We start from the raw sequence: 27,667 nt of genomic DNA on the forward strand, positions 1-27,667 counted from the left end.
TGGAGGGAGGGCAGTAGGGGATAGACCAGATGGGGGAAGGGTATTAAAGAGAGCACTTGTGATGGGCACTCGGTGCTATAGGTAAGTGATGAATCACTGAATTCTACTCCAGAAACCAATATTACACTGTATGTTAACTAGCAAAATTTAAGTTAAAAAAAAGTTTTAGCTCTTGAAGTTAGCAGTTTGACCCATTTTGAGTTATTTTTTGTAAATTTTGTAATAATTTTGTAAATACCCATTTGAGTAATTTTTGTAAATGATGAGAGATAAGGTCCCAACTTCATTCTTTGCAGGTGGCTGTGCTGTTGTTGCAGCACATTTATTTAAAAGCCTGCTCAATTTTTCTCAACTGAATCGTCAATATTGATTGATCTTATGGATGTATGGGTTTATTTCTGAACTCTTAATTATATTCCATTGATCTGCGTTCCCATTCTTGTACCAATATCATAGTGTGTGATTGTCCTTATAGTAACTTTAAAATAGGGAAGTAGGAGTCCTCCTACTTTGTTTTCCTTTTTCAAGATTAGTTTGGTTCTTCTGGGTCTCTTTTTTTTTTTTTTTTTTTTTTTTTTTACAGAGAGAGATCACAAGTAGACGGAGAGGCAGGCAGAGAGAGAGAGAGAGAGAGAGAGGGAAGCAGGCTCCCTGCTGAGCAGAAAGCCCGATTCAGGCCTCGATCCCAGGACCCTGAGATCATGACCTGAGCCGAAGGCAGCGGCTTAACCCACTGAGCCACCCAGGCGCCCTCTTCTGGGTCTCTTGCAATTGCATATGAATTTCAGAATCAGCTTGTCAGTTTTTACAAATAAGTCATCTGTGATTCTGATGGAATTGTTTTGAATCTATAGATCAACGTGGGGAGTACTACCATCTTAACAATATTAAGTCTTCCTATCTGTAAAGTCGAGATGTTTTTCCATTTGCTTAAGACTTTTAAAATTTGGGGTGCTTGGGTGGCGCGGTGGGTTAAAGCCTCTGCCTTCGGCTCAGGTCATGATCTCAGGGTCCTGGGATCGGGCCCCGTGTTGGGCTCTCTGCTTGGCGGGGAGCCTGCTTCCCCCTCTCTCTCTGCCTGCCTCTCTGCCTACTTGTGATCTCTGTCTGTCAAATAAATAAAAATTTTTAAAAAAGACTTTTAAAATTTATTTAACCAAATGTTTTGTGGTTTTCTAAGTTTTACACTTTTGTTAAGTTTATTCCTAAGTATATTATTTTGATGCTACTGTAAATGAAATTGTGTTTTCATTTCATTTTCAGATTGTACATTACAAGTGTATATAAGTACAACTGAGTTTTTCAACAACAGAACTCAATATTTGTATATATTGTGAAATGATCACAAGTCTCGTTAACATCTATCGCTACACATAGTTACAAATTTTTTTCTTGTGATAAGAATTTTTAAGATCTATCCTCTCAGCAACTTTCAAATATACAAAATATAATAGTTCTAACTATTGTCACCATATTGTATATCACATCTTTAGGACTTATTTATAACTGGACCTTTGACCACCTTTCCCCACTTTACCCATCCCACATCCCTCACCTCTGGCAACCATTAATCTGTTCTCTGTACTTATGAATTTGGGTTTTGTTTTGTTTTAGATTCTGTATATAAGTGAGATCATACAGTATTTGTCTTTCCCTGCCTGACTAATTTCACTTAGCATAATGCCCTTAAGATCCAGCAGTGCTGTCCCAAATGGCAAGAGTTCCTTCTCTGTGGCTGAATAATATTCCACTTTCCAAATATACCACATTTTCTTTTTCCATTCATTGATGAACACTTAGGTTGCTTCCATGTATTGGCTGTTGTAAATAGTGCAGCAATGAACATGGGGTGCATAAATCTTTTTGAGTTAGTTTTCATTTCCGTCAGATAAATACCCAGAGGTAGAATTGCATTTGGTAGTTCTACTTTTAATTATTTAAGAAAACTCCATACTGTTTTCCATAGTGGTTAAACCAATTCACATTTCCATCAGTAGTGCATAAAATTTCCCTTTTCTCCACTTCCTTGCCAATGCTTACTTCTTTTTGATAATAGTCATTGTATCAGGTATGAGGGCATATCTCATTATGGTTTTAATTTGCATTTCCTTGATATGGTTGAGCATAGTTTCATGTAATTATTGATCATATGTATGTCTTCTTTGGGAAAATGTCTATTCCGTTCCTCTGCTCATTTTTTTTTTTTTTTTTGGTGTAGAACATTTATTTATTTATTTCACGAAACACTCAAAGTTTAGGTCAGTGGGAAATAATTTTAATCAAAGAATTGTACATTTTCTTCCCACATATCTTGCTTTGTATTAGGAAATGACACTGCGATCCATTTCACTAAAATATTACAAAATATTTACAAGAAAATATTAAAATAACTCAAACACAAAAGGCAAGATGAGATAAAATAAACTGTTTTTTTTTTTCCCAGAAATCTCTACTCCAGTGCCCACTGCACACAAGAAGAGAATCAAAACAAGTAAGTAACAAAGATCCCCCTGATCACAAGTTTCCAAAGAATTGGAGAAGGGGAACAAATGGGATGAACACAGTGGTATGAAAGGGAATGGATATTAGCAGCACTGCTTCAATAACCAATCTATTCTGAATGAAATAATCCTCTCTTATATGTAATAAATTCTGAACAAGTCTAAACTTTAGGATAGTCCTTGAACTGATATTTAAAAACACCCTGACAGTGAAAGTCGCTCTTTCACAAAGTTTAGAAAGAGCCTCTTTCCCCACGAACCACTGATATGAACAGAAACCTGCTCTGGCATTAAAAGCTGTTACAGGAGCCCTTCCATCTCTTTCATGAAAGCTTCATAAACATCATCCTTAGTCTGCACTGAGACAGGAACAGATGGACCAGACGTGGGAGCTGCTTTGGCAAGAGGCACAGCAGAATCATCCTCTGACTTTCTTTGGGGAGCAGCAGTGGCCCCTTTATTCTCCCGACGTACCCTCAACGCAGTGGGCACGAATCGAGTGATCTCTGCCACTAATCACAGATTAGTGATCTGTGGCTTGGCACTGATGGTTGCTGTTGCTTTCTTCTCAATGGTGGCTGCACTTGTATCATCTGCCTTGGGTCGCTGAATCAAGTTGGGTGGAGCACTTAAAACCCCTGCGTTCAGCAACGGAGCTGGTGGGAAAAGCCCAGGTGGGGCAGGTCCAAGTGGAGGCACCAAAGGTGGGCGCATCATGCCGGGACGAGGTGGAGGGATACCTGGAGGAGCAGGGGGAGGTAGCCTTGGTGGGGGTCCCCGAGGAGGAGGGCCAGGAGGCAGACCTGGAGGTGGCCCTGGGGGAGGGCGGGGGGGTCGGCCTGGTGGTGGGCCTGGAGGGAAAAGTCGGGGTAAAGGCCCTCGGAGTCCCGGCATTCCAGGTGGTCTCAGGAATGGAGGAGCTCCGGAAGGTGGTCCAGGAGGAAGGCCGGTGGGAGGTCCAGGAGGCCGTGATAAGGGTGGAGCCGGGGGTGGTCCAAGAGGAGGCGGTCCCGGCATGGGAGGTGCTTGAATCTGAGAAGGAGGAACAGACTGCGGGGAGGGGGGGGGGGGGGCTTGCTGCTGTGAAGAAGCAGTAGATGTGCCATCAGAAAGAGATTCCTCTTTATGCTGTTTTTGTGATTGCTTTTCTGCTTCAGAATCGTCAGAGTCATTTTCGTCGTCATCCTCTGAAAATTCTTCTACTTCTCGTCCCTCCTCAGGGATTTCCTGACCTGCCATTCGAAGCATCATGGCTTGAAGAGGAGTCAGCTCCTTCATGTTCTTCCTTTTCTTCCTTGATTTTCCAGGCGTATCTGCAAATCTTACACTCAGACCAGACTTTTTTTCTTCATTGTTGTCTCTCTCGTTATCATCACGGTGCACAAATTCATCCCCTTCACTTTCTCCATCTGATCGGTCAGTGTCACTATCATCAGTACTGTCATCATGCTTATCTTGATCCATGTCTTCAGGATACCCATCATCTTCACTGGTGCTGGACACATCATCATCATGGCCCCGTTGAGCAAGTTCCGGGCTATATAACATGTCTTCATCCTGCCTACGAGGGGGAAGATCTAGGGCAAAGCCCACTTTATGGCCATACATTTGCAAGACTTGAGGAGGTGGTGGACCGGGGGGAGGACCAGGAGGTTTTCTGCCAGGGGGCAAACGTGGCACACCATGTCCAAGAAGAGGAAGTATAGAAACTGCCCATGTTGGAGGTCCATAGGCTGAAGTCTTTTTAAGGATGGAGGGTGGCTGGGCACCAGGAAGTGGAATGTCCTGGATCAAGATGTTGGAAGGAGCATGTGGCATATCTGGCAAGGGAATGCTCTCCACTTCCACATGCTGAGCATTCTTGACAGCATCAAAATATTGGCTAAGTTGTGCCCTTTTCTGTTCATATTCTACTTCTAGCTTTCTCAGTTCTTTGTAAATATCTGGATTCTCTTTTTCATAGAGTCGTAGAATATGTTCAAAGGTTTCACGCAGCTTTTTACGCTCGTCTTTCAGCACCTTCTCGTTTAACTGTGGTTGCTGCACCAGGTTAAACTCCATTTCATCCAATTTCTCCATGTCCCAGATAATCTGCTTGGGATACTTCATCTTCAAAACTGCAGCTCGTACCATCATGCACTGTTTTTTGTTCTTCTTTAATTCTCTCTTCCAGGCTTCTTTTCGGGCTTGGTCTGTGGGGTTCATAAATTTTCCACTCTTGGTGGATGATGTCGATCTCCGTCCCATGTTGACAATTTGTATGGTTTACTTGTTCATTAAAACAGAAAAACAAAAAAACACTTCTGCTGGACTCCTGGCACTGCGAGAAGCAGGGAGGGGACGATTCTCGGCCTCTTTTACCTCGTAGGGGCCTTCACCTCTGTGTGCCGGTCAGCCACCCAGCCACCACCATCTTGAAAGCTCACGCCCCTCCCTCCTCTGCTCATTTTTTAATTGAAATTTTTTTGTTTTACTATTGAGTTACATGGCTTCTTTAGATATTAGATATTAATCCCTTATCAGATATGAAGTTTGCGAATATTTTCATTCATTCAATAGGTTGCCTTTTCATTTTGTTGATGGTTTCCTTTGTTGTATAGAAGCTTTTTTGTTTGAGGTAGTCTATTTATTGTTTTTGCTTTCGGTGTCAAGTCCAAAAAAATCATCATCAAGAACTAAGAGCTTTGTTTATTTCTAGGAGTTTTATAGTTTCAGGTTTTATATTCAAGCCTTTAATCCATTTTGAGTTAATTTTTAGGTATGGTATAAGAGAGTGGCCCAGTACTGAACTGTACACTTACAGAAAGTTAGGATGGCAAATATTATGTATATTTTATAACACTTTTAAAAACTCTGTGCATGAATAAAGCAGTTTTATTCTTAATAACCAAAATTTGGAAATAATCCAGATATCCTCCAATGATAAATGGTTACAATGTGGTATAGCCATACCATGGAATACTACTCAGCAATAAAAAGAAATGACCTATTGATTCACACAACAGCCTGTATAAATATATAATTATATTGAGTGAAAAAAAAGCATAAAAGATTATCTACTGTGTGATTCCATTTTATGTATAAAGATCTTCAAATGACAAAATGTAGAAATGGAGAACAGAGTAGTGGGTATCAGGGATTAAAGAGGGGGTGAAGTTGGGAGGGAAAAAAGTCTGACTAGGAAACATGAAGGATCCTTAGGGTAATGGGTATGTTTTGTATCTTGACTATATCAAGGTCATATACTTAGACCTTGTGATATTATACAATAATTTTGTAAGATGGCACTATTGAGAAAAACTGCATTAAGTATACACAAAGTATCTGTTTTGTTGTTGTTGTTGTTGATGTTGTTTTATAAGAGAGAGCACAAGTTGGGGGGGAGGGTTGCCAAGGGAGAAGAAGAGACTCTCAAGCAGACTCTGTACTAAGCGCAGAACCCTAGGAGGGAATATAGTCTTAACTGGTCAGTCTGTGGAGTTTTCCCGTCAGCACCAATGAGGTAATCTGCCACATAAGCCAAAGGAAGATGAGGTAATCCTTTCTTTCTTTATCTTTCCCCCTTTCATCCTATAAATGTCTTCCATTTTGCCACAGTTCCTTTGAGTTCCTATTTACTTGTTGGGTGGGATGCTGCCCAATTCATGAATGGTTCTGTGAAAATTAGCAATGGGAAACCTAACTAAAATGTATTCAGGAGATTTAGGCAGGGACACTGCTGCCCTAGCATTAGTAGTCAGTTGCAGACCAAGCGTCAGAGATTGTCTTGACCTTGTACGTAGAAACATTATTCCAGGCAAGGAACAGACTTTCCTTATCCCCAGGGCAACAGCTCAGCCAATGAGAAACCACCATACTTTTAATTCCCAGTTTCTCCAACGGACTTTTATAAGTCTTCCCAACTCACTCTTTTCTCCTTAAAAAAAGCTCACCACTTCTCCTTTGTTCCCTGGACTTGCGCAAGGGTTTCGCTTTGGCTTGTGATTGTCTTTCATTTCTAAATAAACTTATCTTTTGCTGATAAAATATTCAATAAAGCCAATCAAATCTTCAAATTGACTCAGTTGAATTTTGTGTTGCTTTTTTTTAAAAACAGGGTCTGAAATGCCGAGTGTTTATCACCCACCTGGCTAAACACAGATCTCAGCCACCATAAAAATGCCTACCCAGGAAATCAACCTCTGAGTACCTCTAGTAAGGCCAAGTTCCATCCCCAGACTCGGTGGACTACAAAGTCCCTTTCACCAGATTCCTGGTGTTCTCATCTCCAGACCACAGTTTTCAGATAGCTCTGCAACTTCCCATATCAAGTTCTTTCAGGGACTTGGAGTTCTTTCCTGCTTCTTGATGCAGAAGCTCACATACTCAGGCGGATGGGGCACGCCTGGGAGCCTCGCTCGGATTCTAGACCGAGATTGCTGAAGCGTGGGGACAGGAATTCAAATCCTTCCCAGGTGGCGCCATTTTTTCCGCGTACTTTGGCTGCAGACTACATTTCCCAGAGGTCCTGCGGCCCTACTCAGCTTTCCGTGTCAGCTCTGAGTCTGTTCCCACCGGGGCCGGACCTTAATCTCCCCGACAGGAGTACTGGGAGACTGCAGTAGGCGTGGCTCAGCTTGGCTAGTTTGGAACTAATCCTGGGGTGGCTTGAGGTGAGGCAACTTGACCCCGCGTGGAAACAGAGCGGGTACACAGCTTCAGGCTGCTAGCGGGCTGAGGGGTAGAGGTTGTGGATGTGGGTGGGTGTGTGTGTGACGGTGTGCGGCTCCTGTGACGTTGCGTTTGACAATCACCATGTCCCCGTGGCGGGTGTATGATTGTGACGTTGTGTGACTGCGTGTGTGTGTGTGTGTGTGTGTGTGTGTGTGTGTGTAGGTGCGGGGAGCCCATGACTCTGCTGGTATGACTGTGTGCATCCCTGGTATGGTTCATCTCCGAGAAACCGTGTCTGCGAGTGTGCGGTGCCTATGACGGTACAGGTGTCGTGTGTGTATGCGAGGTGAGTGTGCGATTGTTACCATGACCGTGGCATTGCGTGTATGGTTATGGAGTGCCTTCGACTGCCGTTGTGACTCCAATACTCTGTCCCAAGAGATCCCTGTAACTCAAGACAGATTCTGGTCAGTCCTTCCCTGAGACAGACTCTTCTGACATCCCTCCACTTCTGATGGGAGGAGTGGGACTTAGGGCTTGGGCATGGTTTTGTTTTGTTTTGTTTTTTAATATTTATTTATTTGACAGAGAGAGAGAGAGAGAGAGATCACAAGTAGGCAGAGGTAGGTAGAGAGAGGAGGGAAGCAGGCTCCCCGCTGAGCAGGGAGCCCAATGCGGGGTTCGATCCCAGGACCCTGAGACCATGACTTGAGCTGAAGGCAGAGGCTTAACCCACTGAGCCACCGAGGCACCCCTATAGTCTCTTTTTCTGATGACAGTGTTACAAACTTAATGAAATGCAATCAGAAACTTGAGATTATAAAGAATCAGATTCAAATTATTTATAATTTCATCATCCAGAATTACTCATTATTTTCAAGAATGTATTTCCAAATTTTTACTTGCATGGTTCTATAGTATAACAGGTAAGATTACAATACATACACCTTCTGTTACTTGCCTGCCCCTCTCAATAATGCAAAAAAAAAAAAAAAGACATTTTCCTCTTTGTGGATAAGCACTGTCATAATTAATAATTGTACTGAATTGTGATCTTAATGTATTCTATATATTTTGGATACTAACTTTTTAAAAATTTTTATTTATTTAACAGAGAGAGACACAGTGAGAAAGGGAACACAAGCAGAGGGAGTGGGAGAGGGAGAAGCAGGCTCCCCTGAGCAGGGAGCCCCATTGGGGGCTCAATCCCAGGACCCTGGGATCATGACCTGAGCCAAAGGCAGACGCTTAATGACTGAGCCGCCCAGGCGCCCCTGGATACTATCAGATATGTAATTTACAAACATCTGCTCCTATTCCTTAAGTTGCCTTTTAGTTTTGTTGATTGTTTCCTTCGCTCAGCTTAACCCACTGAGCCACCCAGGCACCCCTCTTTTCTTTCCTCTTTCTTTGCTTCTTTCTTTCTTTTTATTTTGATATAGCCCCAATAGTTTATTTTTGCTTTTATTTCTCTTGTCTCAGGAGACCTATCCAGAAAGATGCTATTGCAGCTGATGTCAGAGTAATTACTGCCTGTGGTCTCCCTGAGAATTTTTATGGTTTTAGATCTCATGTTTAGGTCTTTAATTCATTTTGAGTTTGTTTTTATGTAGTAAGAAAGTGGTCCAATTTCATTCTTTTGCATGTCGCTGTTGAGTTTTCCCAACACCATTTGTTGAAGAGAATGTCTTTTCTCCATTGTATATTCTTTCCTCTTTTGTCAAAGATTAATTGGCCACATAATTGTGGGTTCCCTTCTGGGCTTTCTTTTCTGTTCCATTGATCTAGGTGTCTATTTTTTTTGCCAGCACCGTACTGTTTTGATTACTATAGCTACATAATTTAACTTGAAACCTGAAATTGTGATACCTCCAGTTTTGTTATTTCTCAGGATTGCTTTGGCTATTCCAGTCTTTTGTGGTTCCATGCAAATTTTAGGAGTGTTTGTTCAGTTCTGTGAAAAATATTGTTTGTATTTTGATAGGGATTGCATTAAATATATAGATTGCTTGGGGTAGTATAGACATTTTAACAATATTTGTTCTTCCAACCCATGATACACAGTTGTTCTTGAATGTCATAGACTTTGAGGTCTCCTCCCAAGAATGGGAAAAATGAAATATGTAGAGAGAGTAAAGGGATGCTGGTCTTTTAAATCTCCTGGAAGTCACTTGAGCTGGAGAGGGAGGGGCTTGCAACAAAGAAGGAATTGTAGCAACAATAACTTGCTTCTTTGTCTGCATCTCTCTGATCAGAAGCAACAATCAGCAATCAGAGGAGAGATCCCCAATATTAGGAGGACAGGGTCCTTTTCTCTCATCCTGGCTCCTGGAAGCTATGTGCAAGCAGCTCCAGGAACATATGGACGGGTGCCTGCCACTTGGCTGGGAATGGTCATTGGATATCTACTACTTTGCTAAGAGCTGAAATTGACCAAAAGTGACTAGAATTTATTATGCAAGCCTTTCCCTGCAAGCCTTCAATAGACTCCAGAGTTCATTTTCGTTCCTTTCCTTTCCTTTCTTTAAAAAAAAAATTTTTTTTATTTCTTTCTTTAACAGAGAGAGAGATCACAAGTAGGCAGAGAGGCAGGCAGAGAGAGACTGGGGGAAGCAGGCTCCCTGCTGAGCAGAGAGCCCGCTGTGGGGCTCAATCACAGGACCCTGAGATCATGACCTGAGCCGAAGGCAAAGGCTTAACCCACTGAGCCACCCAGGCACCCCTCTTTTCTTTCCTCTTTCTCTTTCTTTCTTTCTTTCTTTCTTTCATGAGAGAGAAGCAGCGCACACCCAATTTTGGGGGAGGGAAGGGATGCAAAGAGAAAAGAAGAGAATCTTATTCAGGTTCCATGCCCAGTGTGGAGACTGACATCAACAGGGTTCAATCTCATGACCTTGAGATCATGACCTGAGCCAAAATCAGGAATAGGACGCTTAATCTACTGAGCCTCCCAGGCACTGCAGACTCCAGAGTTCTAAAAGTTACGTCAGATTCTCCCAACACAGTTGTTGTCTAGATGGGGAGACCGATTGCTGCCATCTCCCAGAATTTGAGATCTTCTACATTTTTTCATTTCAAGGGTATTCATCAGCAGTTATAAAAGCTTCTTTACAGTCACTGATAATTTCAACCATCTGTGTCATTTTGGCATTTGCATCTGTTGTCTTTGTCCTTACAAGTTGAAGTTTTTCTAGTTCTTTGTATGATGAATTTTTTTTGCTATGTGTTTGGAAGGCTATTCATTCAAGAAGTATAATGCTGGTCCTTAGTGTAGGAGATAGCTATTATGTTCTACATTCCCTCATATGTCCCTTGTGTTTATGTATGTTGAGTAGATGGCATGAGCAAGGAAAGTAGGAATAGGAAGGAGAGTGATAGTTCTTTTATTTTTTTTTTAATTTTTGTTGCAAAATATAACAGATGCAAAAAAAAACTGTACAATATAAACATATAGATAAATGAATTATTTTAAGGCAGATACTCTTGAAGTGATGGGAGTCATATCTAACCTGATGATCCAGAGAGCTCTTAGTAAGTCTTACTTCTCACTGCCTTTTCTTTTCCTTCCTTAGTTTTGTCTTCTCTGAACTCAGCCTGTCTCTAAGGGAAGTGGGAATAAAGCTGAAGAGAGGAGAAAGAAAAGAGTAGAATGGAACAGTGCTTGTAATCCTGAGTCATGACTGAGGTTACTGGTGTTTTCTTCTTCCCAGGATTACAGTAATTTCTTTCCAAGAGCCTGGTTCTAAGCTTCTCCCTCCCAACAGTGGTGGGACTCACAGTCCAGAGCTTCACTCCAGACCGTTCTCTTCTTTTTACGCCTATATGTACTCATTCAGTGAATTGATCAGCAAACCTTGTGCTCAGTCTTTTAATAGGAGCACTTCCCTCAAGGAACCAGGAAGTCATCCCTCATCAGATTTGGGGTTTAATGAAGTAGAGATATATGATGAATTTCATAAGTAACACATAGCCTTGTTTTTTCAGCAAGCAGTGATGTTCAGGGATGTGGCTGTAGACTTCTCACGGAGGAGTGCGAATTTCTGGACTTGAAGCAGAGGAACTTGTACAGAGATGTGATGTTGGAGAACTACAGCCACTTTGTCTCATTGGCTAAGGATGCTCCCCCCCGCACCAGTAATTGAGATTCCTCTTTATATATATAGGCTTGTGTATAGACAACTTTTGTATATACATATAGGATAGTTTTTTTAATTTACACAATAGTCCATAAAAGTAGTTGGTACTGGGGAAAAAAAAAAACTACCTAGGGGCGCCTGGATGGCTCAGTGGGTTAAGCCGCTGCCTTCGGCTCAGGTCATGATCTCAGGGTCCTGGGATTGAGTCCCACGTCGGGCTCTCTGCTCAACAGGGAGCCTGCTTCCCTCTCTCTCTCTCTCTCTCTCTGTCTCTGCCTGCCTCTCTGTCTACTTGTGATCTCTCTCTGTCAAATAAATAATAAATAAAATCTTAAAAAAAAAACTACCTAGAATGCCTCTATCCTCTGCTGTAAATTTTCTGGATACCATTATGACTTTCTGCTTCTGAACAGAGCAATTTGAACTTTATAGAATTGGAAATGGCAGCCTTTCGTACTGTGGCTAAAGCTTCATCTTCCCACCCTTTAGACAATCTTGACATATTTCTCTGAGTTTTCCACTTCTTTACCAAGGAATTGGGTCTGAAGTTTGGATATCCTTGGCGTAACTAAGTCCTATTTCCTTTTTTGTTGTTGTCAACAGGACTCTCTCTTCCTAAACCAACTTTGGTTTCCTTTTTGGAACAAGATAATGAATGAGCCTTGGCTTGTTGAGAAGGGGTCATCAAAAGGCCTATACTCAGGTAGGTGAGGGAAATTTAGAGAGGGGGAAGCTGCTGCAGGAATGGACTACCTGCTCAGCGAGATGATAGCCCTTAGGCAAGACTGTCCAGAATATTCTTCAAAGAGGGAGGTGTCCTCTTTTTTTCCCCAGTGATAAGTGTTCTGGCTATAATTAAGACCCAGTTCTTTCCCTGTTCTCTTTCGGTCTTGTATAGTTTCTCTGTCTCCTGATGTATGTATTCTTTTCTTAAACACTACTCATATTATTTTAGCTACTTTCCAGTAATCTGCTCCTATTTCTTTATTAGTTTTTCTTTCTCTTTTTAAAAGATTTTATTTATTTGAGAGAGAGACAGAGCATGAGCAGGGGGAGGAGCAGAGAGAGAGAGGGAGAGGGATAAGCAGACTCCCTACTGAACCAGGAGCCCAATGTGTGGGGTTCTATCCCAGGACTGAGATCATGACCTCAGCTGAAGTGAGATGCTTAACAACTAAGCTACCTAGGTGCCCCTACTAGTTTCTCTTTGATTCAATGTTTTATTTATTCATTTTAAAATTTTTCAGATTATAGAATACATTAATTTTTCTATTGTGGTAGAAAAAAACAACATATATAACAATTTGCCATCTTAACCATTTTTAAGCATTCAGTATAGCACATACTTGGTAAAAAAAAAAGTGGAATTAGGGGCGCCTGGGTAGCTCAGTGGGTTGGAGCCTCTGCCTTCGGCTCAGGTCATGATCCTGGGGTCCTGGGATCGAGCCCTGCATCGGGCTCTCTGCTCAGCAGAGAACCTGCTTCCTCCCCTCTCTCTGCCTGCCTCTCTGCCTACTTGTGGTCTCTCTCGCTCTGTCAAATATATAAATAAAAATCTTTAAAAAATAAAAATAAAATAGGATAAAATCTATCCTAATTATTTTTGAAGTTAAAGTGCCAAAAACTTGTCAGATGCATAGAAAGCAATCCAAAGAATTAGATTAAAAAGTTGGAGGGTGTCCCTCTTATCTACACCTTAAGCACATCCCCTGCCCATGCCTCCCCTTTATTAGTATTTGCTGGTTTGCTAATTTGTAGGTAATACTTTACTAGATGATTTTTAAAAGTTGCTAAATAATTTACTGTATAATAAGGGAACCACAAATAACTTCCAAAATGTACAGACAGAGAAATCGGAAGAAAGTGAGGCTTAAAGATGGAGCCATGGGATTTATCAAAGGGAAGCCAGTAGGTGGCATGTGGGAGTGAGGAGACCATCAGAGATTGCAAGTAAAGCCTCATGGTGTGTGCTGTGGAAGGAGGTAAAATATGACTAACATATGCAGGCTGAAGATTAGAAGAGTGCAGGGCCAGAAAACCAAGTCTTAATTATCAAAACGGTCAGCAGTGGCACATATCTATGAGAAACAGAAGGGGATAAAGAGCCACCAAAGACTGTGGCATTTGACATGTTATCTTCAAGGACCTTAAATGTTTATAGGGCAGAAGTGAGATTACAAAGGCAAGTCACCAAATAATTATTCTTCATTTGAAATGTGAGAGAGAGAGAAGAAATTGTTTTTCTCTATTAAAAAAATACATTTCTGAGATCTTTTTTTTTTTTCATTTCTGAGATCTTAAGGGCATGTTTCAAATATTTTAGTCATGAAGTTAAATGACGCATATATTTGTTTAAATTTGAAATTGAAATTGAAGGGTGCCTGGGTGGCTCAGTTGGTTAAGTGTCTACCTTCAGTTCAGGACATGATCCCAGAGTCCTGGGATTGAGGAGCCCGCATTGGGCTCCCTGCTCAGCAGGGAGTCTGCTTCTCCCTCTACCCCTCCCCCCTGCTTGTGATCTCTCTCTCTCAAATAAATAAATAAAACTTTTTTAAAAAGTAAAAAAATATTGATTCCTGGGTGGCTCAGTTGGTTAATCATCTGCCTTTGGCTCAGGTCAGGATCCTGGGGTCCTGGGATCATGTTCTGCATTGGGCTCCTTGCTCAGCAGGGAATCTACTTCTCCCTCTGCCTGCCACTTCTCCTGCTTGTACTCTCTCTCTGTCTCTCTCACTCCCTCCCTGGAAATAAATAAATAAAAATCTTTAAAAAATAATAAAATAAAATAAAAATATTATATTGAGCAGCCATTTTATAACCTTTATGCATGTAGCAAAAGAGGGAATAGAAGTGACATTTTTCTTGCTTAAAGATAATTTGCAATTTGGTAGAAGTAAATCCTCGTTGTTTTTGGAAATACTATATAGCATTATTCTTTCTTACTTTAAAAGTTTATAAATATTGGGTTGTCTGGGTAGCTCAGTCAGTTGAGCATTGGACTCCTGATTTTGGCTCAGGTCATGATCTCAGGGTCATGGGATCAAGCCCCACATTGGGCTCTCCGCTTAGCACAGGATCTGCTTGAGATTCTCTCTTTCCCTGCCCCCCTCTAAAATAAATAAATAAATCTTTTTAAAAAAGTTTATAAAACATAAGAAAATGCAAACTTGTAATTGTATCAACTAGAGAAAACCACAGGATTGTACTGTGCAAACTTCACTGTATCATGGATAACTTCCCTTATTTATTAACATGAATCTGGATCACAATTTTTAGTTTTTTAGTGTTCTGTCATATGGATTTTTTCATGTACTTAATCAAAATCCCAATGATAAATATGGCAATTACCTAAGAAAATTTACTATTAAGAATACAACTTTACCACTCACAGCTACTAAGATGGCTATAATAAAAAAGATAATAGCAAGTTTTAGCAAGGATGTGGAGAAATGAGAAGCCTCATACACTGCTGGTAGGAATGTAAGGTGGGGCAGCTATTTAGTAAACTGACAGTTAAAAAGGTTAAACATAGAGTTATCATTTTACTCAGCAATTATACTCTAGGTATTTACACAAGGAAATCAACTGTCCACAGAAAAACTTGTACATGATAGTTCATTGCAGCATTATTCACAATAGCCAAAAAGCAGAAACAACTCAAATGTCCATTAGCTGATAAATAAAAAATATATAGCCTATCCATACAATGTAATATTATTTGTCACTAGGAAGGAGTATAGTACTAATATATACCACAATATATATGACCCTTGAAAACATATGTTAAGTGAAAGAAGCTAGACACAGAAGACTATATATTGTATTATTCCATTTATTTAAAATGTCCATAACAGGCAAATCTTTAGAGATAGAAAGAAGATTAGTTGTTGTTGGGGAAATTGGGGACAATGGGAAGTTACTCCTGAAGGATACAGCTTTCTTTTGGAGATGATGAAATGTTCTAAACTTTACTGTGGTGATGGTTATACAACTGTGTAAATATGCTAAAAATCACTGAATTATGTTCTCTATTTTTAATTTTATTTTTTCAGTGTCCAAGATTCATTGTTTATGCACCATACCCAGTACTCCATGCAATATGTGTACTCCTTAACACCCACCAGCAGACTCACCCATCCCCCTACTCCCCTCCCTTCCAAAACCCTGTTTGTTTCTGAGAGTCCATAGTCTCTCATGCTTCATCTCCCTCTCCGATTTACCCCAATTCACTTTTCCTTTCCTTTTCCTAATATCCTCCATGTTATTCCTTATGCTCCACAAGTAAATGAAACCATATGATAATTGACTTTCTCTGCTTGACTTATTTCACTCAGCACAATCTCCTCAGTCCTGTCCATGTTGATATAAAAGTTGGGTATTCATCCTTTCTGAGGGAGGCATTATATGCCATTGTATATATGGACCATATCTTCTTTACCCATTCGTCTGTTGAAGGGCATCTTGGTTCTTTCCACAGTTTTGCGATTGTGGCCTATTGCTGCTATGAACACTGGGGTACATATGGCCCTTCTTTTCACTACATCTCTATCTTTGGGTTAAATACCAGTAGTGCAATTGCAGGGTCAGAGGGTAGCTCTATTTTTAATTTTTTTTTAAGATTTCATTTATTTATTTGACAGCAGAGATCACAAGTAGGCAGAGAGGCAGACAGAGAGAGAGGAAGGGAAGCAGGTTCCCTGCTGAGCAGAGAGCCTGATGCGGGGGGGGGGGGGGGGGGGGGGGGGGGGGGGGGCTTGATCCCAAGAACCTGGGATCATGACCTGAGGCGAAGGCAGAGACTTTAACGCACTGAGCCACCCAGGCGCCCCTATTTTTAATTTTTTGAGGAATCTCCACACTATTTTCTAAAGTGGCTGCATTAACTTGCATTCCCACCAACAGTGTAAGAGGGTTCCCCTTTCTCCACATCCTCTCCAGCACTTGTTGTTTACTGTCTTGTTAATTTTGGCCATCCTAACTGGTATAAGGTGATATCTCAATGAGTTTTTTTTTTAATTTTTTATTTTTTCAGCATAACAGTATTCATTATTTTTGCACCACACCCAGTGCTCTATGCAATCTGTGCCCTCTACAATACCCACCACCTGGATCCCCCAACCTCCCGCCCCCCGCCCCTTCAAAACCCTCAGATTTTTTTTCAGAGTCCATAGTCTCTCATGGTTCACCTCCCCTTCCAATTTCCCCCAACTCCCTTCTCCTCTCTAACTCCCCTTGTCCTCCATGCTATTTGTTATGCTCCACAAATAAGTGAAACCATATGATAATTGACTCTCTCTACTTGACTTATTTCACTCAGCATCATCTCTGCCAGTCCCGTCCATGTTGCTACAAAAGTTGGGTATTCATCCTTTCTGATGGAGGCATAATACTCCATAGTGTATATGGACCACATCTTCCTTATCCATTCATCCGTTGAAGGGTATCTTGGTTCTTTCCACAGTTTGGCGACCGTGGCCATTGCTGCTATAAACATTGGGGTACAGATGGCCCTTCTTTTCACTACATCTGTATCTTTGGGGTAAATACCCAGTAGTGCAATTGCAGGGTCATAGGGGAGCTCTATTTTTAATTTCTTGAGGAATCTCCACACTGTTCTCCAAAGTGGCTGCACCAACTTGCATTCCCACCAGCAGTGTAAGAGGGTACTTTTAATGCCATTCTGATCAAAATTCCACCGGTATTTTTCAAAGAGCTGGAGCAAATAATCCTAAAATTTGTATGGAATCAGAAGAGACCCTGAATCGCTAAGGAAATGTTGAAAAACAAAAATAAAACTGGGGGGCATCACGTTACCTGATTTCAAGCTTTACTACAAGGCCGTGATCACCAAGACAGCATGGTACTGGCATAAAAACAGACACATAGACCAGTGGAACAGAGTAGAGAGCCCAGGTATGGACCCTCAACTCTATGGTCAATTAATCTTCGACAAAACAGGAAAAAATATACAGTGGAAAAAAGACAGTCTCTTCAATAAATGGTGCTGGGAAAACTGGACAGCTATATGTACAAGAATGAAACTCGACCATTCTCTTACACTGTACACAAAGATAAACTCAAAATGGATAAAAGGTCTCAATGAGGTTTTGATTTGGATTTCCCTGATGGCTGATGATGATAAACATTTTTTCATGTGTCTGTTAGCCATTTGTATGTCTTCTTTGGAGAAGTGTCTGTTCATGTCTTCTGCCCATTTTTTGTCGTGATTATCTGGTTTTGGGGTGTTGAGTTTAAGGAGTTCTTTATAGATCTTGGAAATCAGCCCTTTGTCGTAGTGTCATCTGCGAATATCTTCTCCCATTCTGTGGGTTGCCTCTTTGTTTTGTTGACTGTTTCCTTTGCTGTGCGGAAGCTTTTGATCTTGAGGAAGTCCCAAAAGTTCATTTTTGCTTTTGTTTCCTTTGCCTTTGGAGACACGTCTTGAAAGAAGTTGCTGTGTCCAGTGTCAAAGAGGTTACTGCCTATGTTCTCCTCTAGGATTTTGATGGATTCCTGCCTCACATTGATGTCTTTCATCCATTTCAAGTTTATCTTTGTGAATGGTGTAAGAGAATGGTCAAGTTGAATTATGTTCTCTAAATGAGTGAATTGTATGGAATGTGATTTGTATCTCAAAAAGCTGTTAGAAAAGAACATGATCTCCATTACTTTCTTCTTGGATAATTATTTCACCCTTCTCTGATTTTTTAAAAAATTATTTTTAATTACAAAAGGAATACATACATATATTCCTCTTTGTAAAAACAGACATTACATTGATTAATTGGCCATCTGTATGTCTTCTTTGGAAAATGTCTATTTAGGTCCTCTGCCCAGTTTTTAATTGGTTTGTTTGTGGGTATTTTTTGTGTTTCTGTGTGTGTGTGTTGAATTGTATGTTCTTTAAAGTTGTTTTTTTTTTTTTTAATTATTTGAGGGAGTGAGAGCAGAATGAGCGAGAGAGAACACAAGTTGGGAGGTGAAGGGTAGAGGGAGAAGGAGCAGCAGCCTTCCCACTGAACAGGGAGCCTGATGCAGGACTCGATCCCATGACCCTGGGATCATGACCCAAGCCAAAGGTGGATGCTTAAGTGACTGAGCCACCCAGACGCCCCATGCACCAATCTACTTTCTATTCCTATGAGTTCAGCCTTTTAGATTTCACATATAAATGAGATCACTTTCTCTGTATGACTTATTTCACTATGTATAATGCCCTCAAGGTTCATCCATGTCATCACAAATGACAGGATTTCCTTATTCTTTATGGCTGAATTACATCCCATTTATAAACACCATTTTTCTTAATCCATTCATGTGTCAGTGGACACTTAAGTTGTTCCATGTCTTGGCTATTGTGACTGAGGCAACAATGAACAAGGGGGTACAAATATCTCTTCAAGATAGTGATTTCATTTCCTTTGGATATATTCAGAAGTAGGATTATTGGATCCTGTGGCAGTTCAATTTTTAATTATTTGAGGAATTCCAATACTGTTTTTCCACAGTGGCTACAATAATTTCTATTCCCACCAACATTATACAAGGGCTCCCTTTTCTCTGCATGCTGGCCACCATTTGTTATTGCCTGTCATTTTGATAATAGCCATTCTGTCAGGCATGAGGTGATATCTCATTGTGTTTTTTTTTTAAAGATTTTATTTATTTATTTGGCAGACAGAGATCACAAGTAGGCAGAGAGGCAGGCAGAGAGAGGAGGAAGCAGGCTCCCTGCAAAGCAGAGAGCCTGATGCGGGGCTCGATCCCAGGACCCTGGGATCATGACCTGAGCCGAAGGCAGAGGCTTTAACCCACTGAGCCACCCAGGCGCCCCTCATTGTGGTTTTGATTTGCATGTTCCTAATGATGAGTGATGTTGAGTACATTTTCATGGACACGGCCATTTGTATGTGTTCTTTGGAAAAATGTCTATTCAGGTCCTCCCATTTTTTAAAAATTTTTATTGTGTTATGTTAGTCACCATAAAATACATCATTAATTTTTGATGCAGTGTTCTAAGATTCATTGTTTACGTACAACACCCAGTGCTCCATGCAATACGTGCCCTCCTTAATACCCTGAGCTGTATATCTTTTGGATATTAAACCCTTATCAAGTATATGGCTTGCAAGTATTTTCTCCCTGTATGAGAAATCATTTATGCTTGGGATTGAGTATCAGCTGTGGACATCAAGAGAAGAGAAAAAAATTAAAGACCTATTTAGGAGCTAGACAAGATTTTCTGAATGTTGAAGAAGTTGAGGCTAGAATAATGTTTACCTTTTGGCTTATGCTTCTCAGCCAGGCACTACTTTGATGTCCTCAAAATAGTTTGCCTTATCCACTTACATCATTTTTGTGAAAATATTTTTGTCTTTATTATAAACAACACTTATTAAAATACCACTTAGTTTTTCTCAGGAACGTTACCCAAAGTATTCTCTTCTTTTATTTTTATTTTAGAAATTTTCAAATATTTGCAAAAGTAAAGAGAATAATATAATAATGTGCCTTTCACTGAGCTTCAAACAGTTTCCACTATTTTCCCAATCTCCTCCTAAATAACTCTTCATTTTAGCAGTTAACCTGTGTCAGGTGTTACCATCATTTTACAGAAATGAAGTGGGACTTAGAGATTGTAAGTAATTCTTTCAATGACACAATCCTTGTAATTAGCAGAGCTGACACTTGAAATCCAGTCTCTTTGATACAGTTCCTTGGATCTTCCTTTTATACCACTTTGCATTTTATTCTGTCATCCTATCTGAATGTTGCTTTCCCATCAAACCGTCAGTGGCTATTGCCATTGGTGAAACTACTTGTTTCTTATCCTTGGTGAACATCATCACATGCCGAGCAAAAAAATGGTATTTTACACAGTCTCAACTCTAGACACAAAAACTACCTCCTTGTTATCTGCTCATAGCAGACTCGTTGAGCCCTTTGAACTTCCACCAGGATATTTTTCACTTTGAATTGCCATTGTCTTGCCCCATAAACTAACACCCAACATTCCTTTTATTATAGAATTTCTGAATCACTACCCACCGAAACACCCTTTGTTCCTTTGGAGGGTACCATCTAGCTTCCCCACATCAGTAAATCTATATGTTTATAATAACATGAAACTTTAGTTGTATAATTTTGCCACAATGCATAGAACATCATAAAGATTCTTTAAAATAATTATGGAACTTAAATGTTTTCCTATTAACTGCCTGTTATTTTCCAACATGCTCATTCTAATTCCTTTTCTTTAACCCTCACCATTCAATAGTTACTTACTGAACACCTGTTATATGGTAGATTGTGTGCTAAAAGCTGATTAAATAATAGTGAAATATTATTAAATAAATATACTAGTGAAACAGACATGGTGCCTTCCAATAGGAATCTTACAGTCTAGTGTAGAAAATGAGAAAAATAAATGAGGGAAAAATTTATGAAGATTATGATTAGTCATCCTGGCACTAGAATAAGATTTGGTGTTGTTTGATGCTGTTTGAGAGGGGGGATTTTTAGTGTTATTTGTAATTATATTTATACCAAGAGCAGATGGATGAGAAGGGGCCAGCCATACAAAGACAGTACCTGCCAGAACAGCAATGGAAATCACACTAATGTAGAAAAGGTTTTCTATCTGCTTTTGGAACAGAGCATAGTGAATGGGGAAGAGCATAGTTCAGTGATATGTTAGCTAGGGCCAGGTCATGACATCACCTTAGAGTTAATGTTAAAATAGCATTTTTCAAATGTTATACTAAGTGCAAAGGAAAACCTTTGTGATTTTCTAATTTTAGACTATATCAGAATCACTAGAGATTTTCCTTTTTTTCTCTTTTAAAAAAATGTCTTATTTATTTGAGAGAGAGAGCAAGCAGGAGAGCACGAGAGAGAGAGCACGGGTAGGGGGCAGGGCAGAAAGAGAGGGAAAAGCAGACTCCTTGCAGAGCAGGGAGCCTGATGTGGGACTTGGTCCCAGGACCCTAGGAGCATGACCTGAGCCAAAGGCAGATGCTTAACGACTGAGCCATCCAAGCACCCACTAGAGATTTTTCTTAAAGCCAAGGCCTGTTCCTGTAGATTTTGATTCAGTTGCCTTGAAGTGATACTTGTACCATTTGTATTTTTAACAAACTTCCCAGTAATTCTGATCTGAAGCAACATTTTAGAAACACTTAGTTAACCTGCTTCTTTAATCACCTTCTCTGTCCACATTCACATTCCATGGTTATATTTGAGATCTTTCCAAGCCCTCAATTTCTTTTTTTTTTTTTTAAAGATTTTATTTATTTATTTGACAGACAGAGGCCACAAGTAGGTGGAGAGGCAGGCAGAGAGAGAGAGGGGGAAGCAGGCTCTCCACTGAGCAAAGAACCCGATGCGGGCTTGATCCCAGGACCCTGGGATCATGACCTGCGCTGAAGGCAGAGGCTTTAACCCACTGAACCACCCAGGTGCCCCTTAGCCCTCAATTTCTTATAGGTATTGTGTTAATATTCCTATTTCAGAAATTTTGTTCTTCCAGGAACTGGAAAAAAAAATGCATGTTCTCTTTCTCTCTTTCTTACTTGTCAGATATGAAATCCCAATGCAACAACAAAGGACTTATCATCAAAGGATGACAATTATGAAATAAAATTATCTCAAAGGAAGATAATGGAAAGAATTACAAGCCATGACTTTGGATATTCCATTTTTCAAGACGATTGGAAGTATAATCACCATTTTCAGATAGAACAGAGAAATTAAGAAGAATATCTTAAAGCTGTGACAGTCACCCATGAAAATATGCAAAGTCTCAGTCAACAAATATCCTATAGCCTACATCAGATATATCATACTAGGCAAAAACCCTATGAATTCAGAGAATGTGGGAAAGTCTTTAATTACCACTCACTGCTAATTCACCTTGGGAGAAATCACACCGAAGAAAAATGCTATGAATGTACGGATCGTGGAAAGACTCAGCAGTTTCTCAAAACTTACAGACATTACAGACTTCATAATGGAGAAAACTCTATGACTGTAATGAGTGTTGGAAAGCTCTCCACCACCCCTCAAATCTCATTTGACATCACAGAATTCATACTGGAGAAAGACCCGATGAATGTAAGGAATGTGGAAAGGCTTTTGGTCGTGGCTCACACCTCACTCTACACCAGAGAATTCATACTGGAGAGAAACCCTAGGAATGCAAAGAATGTAGAAAAGCTTTCAGTTACCACTCATCCCTCCTTTGATATGAAAAAAAACATACTAAAGAAAAACCGCTATGAATATAAAGACTGTGGGAAGGCTTTTAGCAACAATTAAATTCTTAAGGGACATCAAAGAGTCTACAGTGGAGAAAGACCCTATGAATGTGGGGAACGTGGGAAAGCCTTCCATCACCACTCAATCCTTACTCGACATCAGAGAATTCACACTGGAGAAAGACCCTATGAATGTAACAATTGTAATAAAGCCTTCCGTTATCATTCACATCTTATTGGACATCAAAAAATTCATTCCAGAGGGGCGCCTGAGTGGCTCTATGGGTTAAGCCGCTGCCTTCGGCTCGGGTCATGATCCCAGGTCCTGGGTTCGAGCCCTGCATCGGGCTTTCTGCTCAGCAGGGAGCCTGCTTCCTCCTCTCTCTCTGCCTGCCTCTCTGCCTACTTGTGATTTCTCTCTGTCAAATAAATAAATAAATAAAAATCTTAAAAAAAAAAAATTCATTCCAGAGCAAACCTCTTTGAATGTAAGGAATGTAGACAGTCCTTTAGTCATAACAGAGAACTTTCACACTATCAACGAATTCATACAGGTGAGAAATTTTGTGATTGTAAGGAATGTGGCAAATCTTTTGGTCAAGGAGCACAACCTACTCATCATCAGGTAATTCACACTGGTGAGAAACCCTATGAATGTAAGGTGTGTGGGAAGGCCTTTATCCCTGGTTCATGTCTTACTCGACAGAAGAAAATTCATGCTAGAGAAAGAAAATCTCTAGTATTGTAATGAATGTAGGCAATCCTTTGCTTCTAAGGAATCTCTTATAGGACATCAGATAGTTACTAGATGAGAACTCTATGCATGTATTTTATAATTTGCATCAGAGAATTCATGCAGAAGAAAGGCCACATGAATGTAAAAATATAATAACTATATCATGTCAATGATTTATATTAGCATGAAATTATACTCATATGAATAATGTGGAAAAACTTAGTTTATACTTTATTCTACTTAGTGGATTTATAATAAAGACAGTCTTTATAACGAATGTAACAAATGTAGGAAGCCATTATGAAGATTTTATTTAACAAATTAGGAGATTATAAAAACATTCTTTAATATGAAAAATATGGGGAAGTAATCCCATATTGAACATCAAAAGAAAAAAACAGCCCACTTTGACAAAAACAATAGAATGATAAATCAAGTAAAAAAGTTGAGCTAAAACAAAATACACTATCAGCTTGGTAATTTAAGGAAGAAACTCAAAGTACAAAATACAAATTTTTAGTAATGAATGATATGAGAGTACTACATACCAAATGCTGTGTAATGTGACCCAAAGCTATACTGATAGGAAAATGTATATCCTTGATACATGCATATAATTTAATAAACAGAAAAATAAACCACGTGTAAAATACAGGAAGGAAGGTAGAAAGCAAAATAACTTCCAAAACGAGAAGATAAGAATTAATAAATGTAGAGATTAAGTCAACTCTATTTTTATTTTTATTTTTTAAAGATTTTATTTATTTATTTGGCAGAGAGAGATCACAGGTAGGCAGAGAAGCAGGCAGAGAGAGGGGAAAGCAGGCTCCCTGCTAAGCAGAGAGCCCGATGCAGGGCTCCATCCCAGGACCCTGGGATCATGACCGGAGCTGAAGGCAGAGGCTTTAACCCCCTGAGCCACCCAGACGCCCCAAGTCAACTCTATTTTAGATTTAGTCCGTAATCCAGAAGTATTCTTTCTAGAGGTCAGAATATGGGTATGGTCCAGAAAAAAATTAAAAACTAAAGACATTATGAATGAGGTATTTTATATAACAATGTAGACAGAGATTCTTCTTAAACATTCTACTACTATATACCAGTAAGTTTGAACATCCAGAGAAGGATTTTCATACTGTTGACATTTTGGATCAGAGAACTGTTGTGAGGAGCTTTCCTGGGTAGTGTAGGGTGTTTGTAGTAGCATCCCTGTCCTCTGCTCACTAGATTGTCAGTATTATCCCCTTCCCACTAATTTTGAGGAAAAAGAATGTTTCCAGACATTTAAATGTCTGGGGTAGAGGAGAGTGTAAAACTGCCCCCAGTTGGCAGTTACTGATCTACATGAAATTAAAGAAAATAACCTAATTTTATTCAGGAAGAAATAGAAAACCTGAATAAAACATAACCAACAAGAAAAAAATGTTAAAATATTTAAAGATATAACACCTTAAAAGTTCCCCAAAGACCAGGTGTTTTTAAGAACACGGCATGCTGGGGTGCCTGGGTGGTACAGTTGGTCCGGTGACCACAGCTTAGGTTGTGATCTCAAGGTCCTGGGGTTAAGCCCCCCTTTAGCCTTGAGTCAGGCTCCTACTTAGTGTTGAGTTGGCGTGTCCCTTTGCCTCTCCCCTCTGACCTGCCCCCCATTTGTGTGTGCTCTCTCTCAAATGAATGAATAAATCTTAAAAAAAAAAAGAATATAGCATTCCAATCCTTCAAGTAATAGATAATTTATATAATATGTAAATTCTTCCAGAGCCTGGGGGAAAAAAGTAGAATGCTTACCAACTTATATAAGAGGTCACTAAAACTCACTTAAATGGGACAAAGAGTATGTAGTGGTTTGAATGATGTCTCCCCAAAATTCATGTTGAGGCCCTAACCCCCAATGCCTCAAAATGTGACTGTTTGGAGATAGGGCTATTAAAGGGATGATTAAGTTACAATGAGTCCCTTAGAGTAGAACCTAATTCAATCTGACTGGTGTCCTTATAAGAGGAAATTTGGACACACAAAGAGACACCAGGAATATACCTGCACAAAGAGACCATACGAAGACCTAGCAGGAAGGTGGCCATCTGTAAGCCAAGCAGAGAGGTCTTGGAAGAAACCAAACCTTGGTCTTGGACTTCTAGCTTCCATAACTATGATCAAATACATTTCTGTTGTTTAAGCCACCCAATGTGTGATATTTGCTATGGCATTGTTAGCAAGCTAATACAGAGTACACAAATAACATTAAAAGCCAATGTAAAGGATTTTTACATCTTTATAAAGAGGGATATAAAAATTCTAATAAGAAAAGCCTAACGCTGTATTAATTACTACCATATAAGATAATTTACTCAAATTCTCTAAGATCTAACCTCTTTCACTTAATGATATATCCAGGGTCTGTATATCCCAAATTCAGGAAAACATAATAATTTTCAAAAGACATGATCTAGCCTCAACTTCTGGATTCATCTATTGTATATCTATATGGTCTAAAGAGTCGTAGTGTGTATGTTTATTTGCCCAATTAAATTCAATTGTTTAAGTATTATAGTAACTAGAATATACAATATTTTAAAATCTGGTAAGCCAAGTCCCCCACCACAGTTTTTTTTCTTTTCTGCCTACTCTCTCGTTCTTCTATTGCTTAGAATTATATCAACTTTTCTATTAATTGAATTTTTATTCTATTAAAACTTTACAGGGGCACCTGGGTGGCTCAGTGGGTTAGGCCGCTGCCTTCGGCTCAGGTCATGATCTCAGGGTCCTGGGATCGAGCCCCGCATCGGGCTCTCTGCTCGGCAGGGAGCCTGCTTCCTCCTCTTTCTCTGCCTGCCTCTCTGCCTGCTTGTGATCTCTCTCTGTCAAATAAATAAATAAAATCTTTAAAAAAAAAAAACTTTACATCAAGGAACATGGTCTTTGACACTGATTTTTCTTATTATATTCCCTTTAATAAAATTTTATAGTATTTCATATGAATCTCATTGCTTTCTTGTTCAGATTTTTTAAAAAAGATTTTATTTTTAAGTAATCTCTACACCCAACATGGGGTTTGAACTCCCAACTCCAAGATCAAGAGTCACATGCTCTACTGACTGAACCGGGCAGGTGCCCCTTGTTCAGATTTATTTATTCTTATGTTTCATGACTTTGGTACTATATATATATGTGTATATATATGTGTGTATATACACACATATATATAAATTTGGTACTGTATATATATATATATATTCATTTTTAACTGGTTATAGCTTATATAGAAAATGGTGTTAATTTTTATATGTGTCTTATATTTAGTCATCATACCAAATATGTTTTCCTACGGTGTCTTGGTTTATCCAGATGTGTATATATAGGATTTAAATAGAAATAATTCTGACTCTTCCTTTCCCGTGTTTACATCAATTATTTTCTAGCCCTGTTGATTGGTTTACATTTCTAAAACCATGTTTAATAACTGAAATGAGTATACATGTCCTCATCTCCTTCTAGATATAAATGGAAATGGCTTCGGTATTTCAATAAGTAGCATATTCCCCATGGGGTTTGGTAGACAGCTTTGGTCATAGTAAAGGCTGGCCTTTCTATCTTTATATTAATTTAATTAGAAATGACAACTAAGTTTTATCATACATCTTTTGGCAGTAATCATACAATTTTTATCCTTTAACTTACTGAGTAATAAAATATTTCCTGGTATTACAGTATGCTTTATTACAACATAAATTCTATTTTGCTATAATATGAAAGCAAAATATCCCATGTGTTAAGTTTTGAGACAAAGATTCTCGTAGAGTTAGTTACTTTTTAGTATTTTGGTTGAATGGCAAAGCTAAGGATATAATAAATCTGGAACCTTTCTAGGAAAATTCAGCTATTTACAGCTTGGGTTATGGTCAGTTCCACTGAAGAAGACAGCCTTGGAGACTGTGATAATATAATATATAATTAGAAAAGTACACCAGAAGTTTTGCAGAATACAATCACAAGTAGAATATAATAAATGGGGTTCCTTTTGTTGTTGTTCTTTGTTTTCTTTTATCTCTAATTTGACAATTAATATTCTTAGGCTCCAGCCTTTGCAAAAAAATGGTTATGAATTGCTCAGCATCTTATTGCTGACAACATTGACTGTTACTTAGAAGCTCACATTATACAACTCCAGTTTCAGCCAAGACTGAAGCAAAAATAACGTGTGTGTGTATAATAATATATAAACATATATAACACACATCTATATAATATATACATATGTCTAGTAGAACAAAGAACTAAGAAAGGCCTAGAGTAATTAGAGTTCTATATTAAGAAAATGTGAAATTATAACTCTCTTCCTCTACATATATGAATATTTTAATAACCTATACATCATGTAATAACATT

General features: G+C 39.3%; 1 protein-coding gene and 1 long non-coding RNA gene across 2 annotated transcripts; one reads left to right on the top strand and one right to left on the bottom strand.

Moving 5' to 3' along the window:
• Positions 1–2,222: 2,222 nt before the first annotated feature.
• Positions 2,223–4,913, bottom strand: LOC125088384 (WW domain-binding protein 11-like). The gene is given in 1 exon segment (XM_047709432.1): positions 2,223–4,913. A coding segment is annotated over 1 exon segment (1,947 nt). The 5' UTR covers positions 4,749–4,913; the 3' UTR covers positions 2,223–2,801.
• Positions 4,914–7,124: 2,211 nt separating this feature from the next.
• LOC125088477 (uncharacterized) lies at positions 7,125–22,853 on the top strand. The gene is made up of 3 exons (XR_007123713.1): positions 7,125–7,153; positions 11,894–11,993; positions 21,869–22,853. It is a non-coding gene; the product is annotated as an uncharacterized LOC125088477 (long non-coding RNA).
• The last annotated feature ends 4,814 nt before the right edge of the window (positions 22,854–27,667 follow it).

This window comes from Lutra lutra, chromosome 17, assembly GCF_902655055.1.
Source record: "Lutra lutra chromosome 17, mLutLut1.2, whole genome shotgun sequence".
Classification (NCBI taxonomy): domain Eukaryota; kingdom Metazoa; phylum Chordata; class Mammalia; order Carnivora; family Mustelidae; genus Lutra; species Lutra lutra.